Consider the following 7,408-nt stretch of genomic DNA (forward strand, 5'->3'; position numbering starts at 1 on the left):
CACATACAAAGATTATCCGTTCACCTACTCTGCGTCTCACAAGGACACAGCGGTTGGAACCAAAAATGTTTGGACTCATCAGACCAAAGGACAGATTTTGACTAATGCCCATTGCTCATGTTTCTTGGCCCAAGCAAGTCTCTTATTATTATTGGTATCATTTAGTAGTAGTTTCTTTCCACAAATTAACTTTTAAAAAGGCACAACTGTTAATTGAAAACCATTCCAGGTGACTACCTCATGAAGCTGGTTGAGAGAATGCCAAGTGTGTACAAAGCTGTTATCAAGGCAAAGGATGACTACTTTGAAGAATCTAAAATCGAAATATTTTGATTTGTTTAACACTTTTTTGGTTACCACATGATTCCGTATATCTGATTTATTAATTTGGATGTTTTCACTACAATGTAGAAAATTGTAAAAAATTAAGAAAGACCCTTGAATGAGTAGGTGTCCTAACTTTTGACTGGTACTGTAAAATATACAGACCATTCAGAAAGTATTCAGACTCCTTGACTTTTTCTACATTTTGTTACGTTACAGCCTTATTCTAACGTTTATTATATTGTTATTTTCCCTCATCAATCTACACACAACACCTTATAATGACAACGCACAAAATGTTTTTAGAAATGTTGGCAAACGTATAAAATATATTTATTTCTGTTTTAGATTTTTAAAATAAATTTGCAAAAAATGTCTAACCTGTTTTCGCTTTGTTATTATGGGGTATTGTGTGTAGATTGATGAGGAAAATGTTTAATTTAATCAATTTTAGAATACGGCCGTAGCGTAACATAATGTGGAAACAGTCAAGTGGTCTGAATACTTTGTAATTGCACTGTGTATATATCGACTGCCAGCCAAATACGCACACCTATTGGGGAAACCATGATTTACACTGTAAACCCAATCTGGCTGAATGTGAAAATTAATCCAATCTGATTTCATGCAGCACAACAATGAGTTTTTCAAAGTATTAATTGTGAGCCAGCAGATGAAGGTATGAAGATTAAGGTAAGCAATGTTCTTTAGTAGGACGCATTCTAATCCCTCATATAGTGCTTTCAGGACTGGCCGGACCTGGGTCACCTTCTCCACTGTTGTGAACTGTGAGGTAGTTGCTATAGTGGCAGGTTTTCTTGACCTGTTCCTCCTCTGCCATCTGGCCAGTGATGGACGTCTGGCCTTGCTGGGTAAGCCGTGTCAGGCGGAAGGGGGAGCGCCTGAAAGAGCCGGTCAGGGTAGTGTTGTTCTCTGACTCACGGCTGAACGTGGCTGTGCTCCGACAGTAGCGCTTCAGGCCATGGCGGAAATGGATGGTGAACAGGCCGTAAGTTATTGGGTCCAAACAGGCATTGAAGAGGCCAAAAATAAAGAGCATATGAGTCAAAGAATGAGAGACCGTCTCATCCATATCGTCAGGGAAGAACCAGTACCACAGTCCCAACAGGTAGTAAGGGGTCCAGCAGACGATGAAGGAAGTCACGATAACAATGCTCATCTTCAAAGTCCTCATCCGTGCTTTTGGAATGTTGTTGTGAGAGCGCCGGAGATGTATCTCCTTAGAAGACACTGAAACAAGGCAATAAACACTTACTCATAATCTTAGCATCTAACACCTAATTTGACAATAAGTCTCAATTACCTTTATCTTCAAAAACACAGTGCTCTTTGTAACCCCCTCATGAACAACTGTATACAATGCCACTAGTGGTACTACAATTGATGGTAAAATATGTCATTTGACCTACTGTTTCCGTGGGTCATGCGACTGGATATCTCTACCAGGATACGTGTGTAACAGAAGATCATGATGATCAGCGGCAGCAGGAAAAGACAAGCAAAGGTGAACATGTTGTACAGGGTTTCCTGCCAGTGTTGGACAAAGCTCCCACGAGTAGTGCACTGGGTAAACTTCTCTGGAACCGTGATGGTCACACTGTGGAATATCAGCATCTGCATGACAACACAAAGGAAGACTTTAACCATAACAACATGTCTTTAACACTAATTATATGGCCTGGCTTCAGTGTTGTACTGCATAAAATAGTAGTGTTTCATGCAGCAGAAGCTCAATCCTGCCTAGTATGCAGTCAATGTGAGTAATACACTGCAGATATCATTCAATTTGCAATGAAATTAGGTGAAAAGATCCAAGTGATGAATGCTTGAAATGAATTATGAAAAAGTAATAAATGCAAGCCAAGGTCTTCTTTTAGTGCTTCTTTTTTTGTGAAAACTATGTAGTTGGATGACTTTAATTCGCAGCAATGTATAATTGCTGTCATAATCATGAGTCAGTCAATTATGTAGGGCAGGCTCCCCTCACCAGTTATCAATCACATTTAAAAAGGTTACTCTTAAACCATGGACAATAGTGAATGCAATGCCTGTACTGTAATTCCCTTCAGGAAAGTGTTTCTGAGGTTTGTTCTAAATTATTGCTACAATCATTAGGTTTATAATTGCTGTAAAAATCAAGTCATTCATGTCCATTTGCTATACATTTATTTGAATAAGTTCAATACAGGATCCTCTTCAAATTACTCATGCTCACCTACAAAGCACTCAATAGACTGGTGCCCACATTCTGTACCTTACTGACCCGCTGTATCCCTACACTCCCACCTGTTCACTGCGCTCCTCACCATTCCTCTCACCAGGCTCCGGTCTATTGGAAACCAGGCTTTGAGCAGTGCAGCTCCCCAACTCTGGAACTCAATCCCTCTCCATGTCAGAACCTCACAATCCATACACATATTATAGTCCACACTAAAGACACACCTCTTCACACAGGCTAGTTCACTTCCCTGATTAGTGTGTCATCATGTCTAGGTGTTCTCCACAGTTAGTCTGTCATCATGTTTAGTGTTCTCCACGGTTAATCTGTCATCATGTTTAGTGTTCTCCATGGTTAGTCTGTCATCATGTTTAGTGTTCTCCACAGTTAGTCTGTCATCATTATTAGTGTTCTCCACAGTTAGTCTGTCATCATGTTTAGTGTTTTCCATGGTTATTCTGTCATGTTTGGTGTACTTTATATTAAGTGCATTAGACCCCTAGACTTCATCCACATTTTGCTATGTTACAGCCTTGTTCTAAAATGGATTAAATTCATTATGTTCCTCATCAATCTACACACAATACCCCATAATGACAATGTGAAAATGTCTGCAGCATTGAAGGTCCCCAAGAACATAGTGGCCTCCATCATCCTTAAATGGAAGAAGTTTGGAACCAAAGACTCTTCATAGAGCTGGCCGTCCGGCCAAACTGAGCAATCGGGGGAGAAGGGCCTTGGTCGGGCAGGTGACCAAGAACCCGATGGTCACTCTGACAGAGCTCCAGAGTTCCTCTGTGGAGATGAGAGAACCTTACAGAAGGTCAACCATCTCTGCAGCCCTCCACCGATCAGGCCGTTATGGTAGAGTGGCCAGACGGAAGCCACTCCTTGGTAAAAGGCACATGACAGCCCGCTGGGAGTTTGCCAAAAGGCACCTACAGACTCTCAGACTTTGAGAAACAAGATTAGCTGGTCTGATGAAACCAAGATTGAACGCTTTTGCCTGAATGCCAAGTGTCACGTCTGGAAGACACTTGCCACCATCCCTACAGTGAAGCATGGTGATGGCAGAATCATGCTGTGGGGATGTTTTTCAGCGGCAGGAACTGGGAGACTAGTCAGCATCAAGGGAAAGATGAACGGAGCAAAGTACAGAGAGATCCTTGATGAAAACCTGCTCCAGAGCGCTCAGGACCTCAGACTGGGGCGAAGTTTCACCTTCCAACAGGACAATGACCCTACGTACACAGGTCTCAATGTCCTTGAGTGGCCCAGCCAGAGCTCAGACATGAACCTGGTCGAATATCTCTCCAGAGACCTGAAAATAGCTGTGCAGCGACGCTCCCCATCCAACCTGACAGAGCTTGAGAGGATCTGCAGAGAAGAATGGGGAGAAACTCCCCAAATACAGGTGTGCCAAGCTTGTCGCGTCAAACCCAAGAAGACTAAAGGCTGTACTCGCTGCCAAAAGTTGCTTCAACAAAGTACTGAGTAAATGGTCTGAATACTTATGTAAGTTAGATTTCAATTTTATTTCTTTTGCAAACATTTCTAAAAACCTGTTTATGATTTGTCATTACGGGGCATTGTGTGTACATTGATGAGGGAAAACATGATTTAATCCATTTCAGAATAAGGCTGTCACGTAACAAAATGTGGAAAAAGTCAAGGGGTCTGAATACTTTCTAAATGCACTGTACTTACTTATTTTACTGGGATTTTATTCATTTTTATCCAGCTGATTTTCTTGTATATAAAATGTGTCATTAAAACAGATTAAAATAAAATGTATTATTATTATTATAATAAAGCTGTTACAGGGTTGTTATGTCCTCCGATGTATATTTTGATAATTGTTGTGGTGTCCTGAGTCCAGGTTAGAAGAGAAAACATGAAACCTCTCTTAACCAGAGCCTCACCTGGGGAACAGACAGAATCACACTCATCACCCACGCCACAGACAACATGATCTTGCTTCTCTTCTTGGCCTCATTGATGGCCAGTGGGTTGAGGATAGCAGACTGGCGGTCCAAGCTAATGACCACTGTGACAAAAGCACAGGAGTACATGGCAACAAGTTTCATGAACATCAGCAGCCTACAGGCGACGTCTCCTGCCTGCCACTGAACTGTGATATTCCAGACAGCATCAACAGGCATGACTATGAAAGTCACCAGCAGGTCTGCCACAGTCAGGTTAATTATTAATATCCTAACGTGGGACTTGCGCTTTCCGTTGGTATTGGCGGCCCACAGCACAGCGAGGTTACAGACAGCTGACATGGCACACAGAGTGAAAGTAATGATTACTCTGACTTTGGCTGCTGTGGAGAAGGTGGGCAGCTGTAGTGATTCTCCATTTGCACTCGTATTGCAGATGGGGGTGGGTGCTTCACAGCTGGTGTTCTGGGCTTGTTCCATCATTTGGTAAAACATCATGATCTCATGTGACATTCTCAAGCTGTCATTCATATCCCACAGGAACACCAGAGACAATATCTTCTCTGGTTCTCCAGCAATGTGTTCATATAAACAGGTCACCCTATAAGAATAAATGGTTGGAAAATAGGGATGTTTAGTATTCAGTTTCTGCACTTGTTGTTACATGCTGATTATACATAGTCAGCTTACTAGCAATTATGCTCTGCACAGACACAATAATACCCTACAGTTATGGTGGATTACTATATGAAAAAGCAGTACATACTCTACACTGAATTGCATTAAAATAAAACATTTAAAACGTGTGGTTAGTGATCTAACACTAATCATCTATGCAGAACACAATGATAATAATTAATACACACACACTATATACACTCCCCATCAGAACAGCCTCAATTCATCGAAAGCATTCCACAGGGATGCTGGCCCATTTTGACTCCAATGTTTCTCACAGTTGTGTCAAGTTGGCTGGATGTCTTTAGGGTGGTGGACCATTCCAGGGTGTATCACAACTAGCAGTGATTGGGAGTCCCATAGAGCGTTGTACAATTGGCCGAGCATCGTCTGGGTTTGGCCGGTGTAGGCCATCATTGTAAATAAGAATTTGTTCTGAACTGACTTGCCTAGTTAAATAAAGGTTCAATAAAAAAATAAAAACACATTTTGATACACAAGGGAAACTGTTGAGTAAAAAAAAACAGCAGCATTGCAGTTCTTGACACAATACAGTGTGCCTGGCACCTACTACCATACCCCTTTCAAATGCACTTAAATATTTTTGTCTGGCCCATTCACCCTCTCAATGGCACACATACACAAACCAATTGTCTCAAGGCATAAAGACCCTTCTTTAACCTGACTTCTCTCCTTCATCTATACTGATTGAAGTGGGTTTAACAAGTGACATCAATAAGGGTTCATAGCTTTAACCTGGATAGTCCAAGTCATGGAAAGAGCAGGTGTTGTGCTGTTTAACACGGTCAGACATAGTATTACGGCTCACGGGGAGCAAATTTGGTTTAAGTGCCTTGCTCAAGGACTCATCGACAGATTGTATTCGAAACAGCGACCTTCCGGTTACTGGTTTAATGCGCTAACCGCTAGGCTACCTGCCGCCCACTGTGTGTGTGTGTGTGCGTGTGCGTGTGCAACATTCTTATGATGTAGAATCAATTACATTCTATAAAACTGAATAGGTTATGTATGTCAGCATCCATAGGGGTATCTTACGTTCATTAACTGTAATAAGCATGACTTTCGCCTGAGCAGAAAGCATAGCTATTTTACCTGGTGAGCAGAAATATAAATTTCGAACCAATTCGCCATAGAACAAACTGTTAGCCTATGTGATATTCCGATTGACCTTGAATTATATACAATGAGCTCTTGGAATCACAGAGTTAGTTGATTGTGTTCTATTTTTTCACCCATTTGAAGACTCCCATAATACCAACTTGATTGAAAGAAACTACTAACCTGTTAAAGTGGCGGTTAAATTCCCCATCAAAAGCACCTGTTCGTTCCTCGTGAATCGCGCTGCTGCAATATTTTGTTTTGCCTTATCCCAGTGAAAGGAAAAAAACTTTGTGACAAGATTACGCTTTCAGTTCTTTCCCCCCTGAAGTTGTTGCAGATGGTTTAAAAGCGTTTCTTAATTGTTTTCTATAATGCTTTCATAATAGGAGACAATGGTGTAGCTGTCGAACGCCCGCTTAATATAGTATTGGAGATAACTATTGCGATTATCAGACTTCAAGTACAATACTGCAATTTTGAGGTTTGTCCTCCGCACCGCACCCTTCCTCAGCATCTTTATCGTTGCATATTGACCTGTGTGAAGCTAGCCACAATAAGGATTAGCCACAATAGTGGAATCAAAATAAAAGTCCCCGGTCGAAAGTGATTCAAACGGATACAAAAAGTGGAATCATAGCATATTTGGAATAGATAATGCAAAACAATGTCGGAATGTTTTTATATGAATTCAACAAAATAATAATGACCTAATTTGACTATTGTGCATACTGAGTGTGAATCCGTCATAAACACATAAAACCTACAGGTCAAACAGAGATGGTTCCAATAGCTTTTCACCATTCATTTGATCCATAGAGGATTTTAGAAACACTTCAAATAAGGGCTGTGTTTCGTGCAGTCTTACCCTGGCGTGACGTTTTGATAACCATGTAAATCTCTGTCTGACAAGGTGACTTTTATCTATTTACTCTCAGATTTGAAAATGCTATTCATACAAGACTACAAATTCCTGCAAGCTCCTGCAGGTCATCTCCAGCTGACACCTTTGCTGTCAGCTAGCTAGCTACCTTGATCTGAAACAAAAGATAAATTGAAAATTGTAATTTACTGTTGCATATTTTATTTAACTAATATTTGTCTT

The 7,408-nt window shown here is 40.9% G+C and overlaps 1 protein-coding gene across 1 annotated transcript; it reads right to left on the reverse strand.

Moving 5' to 3' along the window:
* Positions 1–1,054: 1,054 nt before the first annotated feature.
* LOC124005717 (gonadotropin-releasing hormone II receptor-like) lies at positions 1,055–6,623 on the reverse strand. The gene is made up of 4 exons (XM_046315250.1): positions 6,487–6,623; positions 4,486–5,107; positions 1,755–1,959; positions 1,055–1,575 (listed from the first exon to the last, which is right to left on the reverse strand). The coding sequence occupies exons 2-4, from the start codon at positions 5,035–5,037 to the stop codon at positions 1,055–1,057; spliced, it is 1,278 nt and encodes a 425-aa protein (XP_046171206.1). The 5' UTR covers positions 5,038–5,107; positions 6,487–6,623.
* Between the last annotated feature and the right edge of the window lie 785 nt (positions 6,624–7,408).

This window comes from Oncorhynchus gorbuscha, linkage group LG01, assembly GCF_021184085.1.
Source record: "Oncorhynchus gorbuscha isolate QuinsamMale2020 ecotype Even-year linkage group LG01, OgorEven_v1.0, whole genome shotgun sequence".
NCBI classification, from domain to species: Eukaryota; Metazoa; Chordata; class Actinopteri; order Salmoniformes; family Salmonidae; genus Oncorhynchus; species Oncorhynchus gorbuscha.

Coding starts and splice junctions, on each gene's coding strand:
- LOC124005717 (XM_046315250.1), bottom strand. CDS start 5,037: ATGAATGACAGCTTGAGAATGTCACATGAGATCATGATGTTTTACCAA. Junction 1,960..4,485: donor TGATTCTGTCTGTTCCCCAG/GTGAGGCTCTGG, acceptor GTTGTCATGCAG/ATGCTGATATTCCACAGTGT. Junction 1,576..1,754: donor TCGCATGACCCACGGAAACA/GTAGGTCAAATG, acceptor GCCTTGTTTCAG/TGTCTTCTAAGGAGATACAT.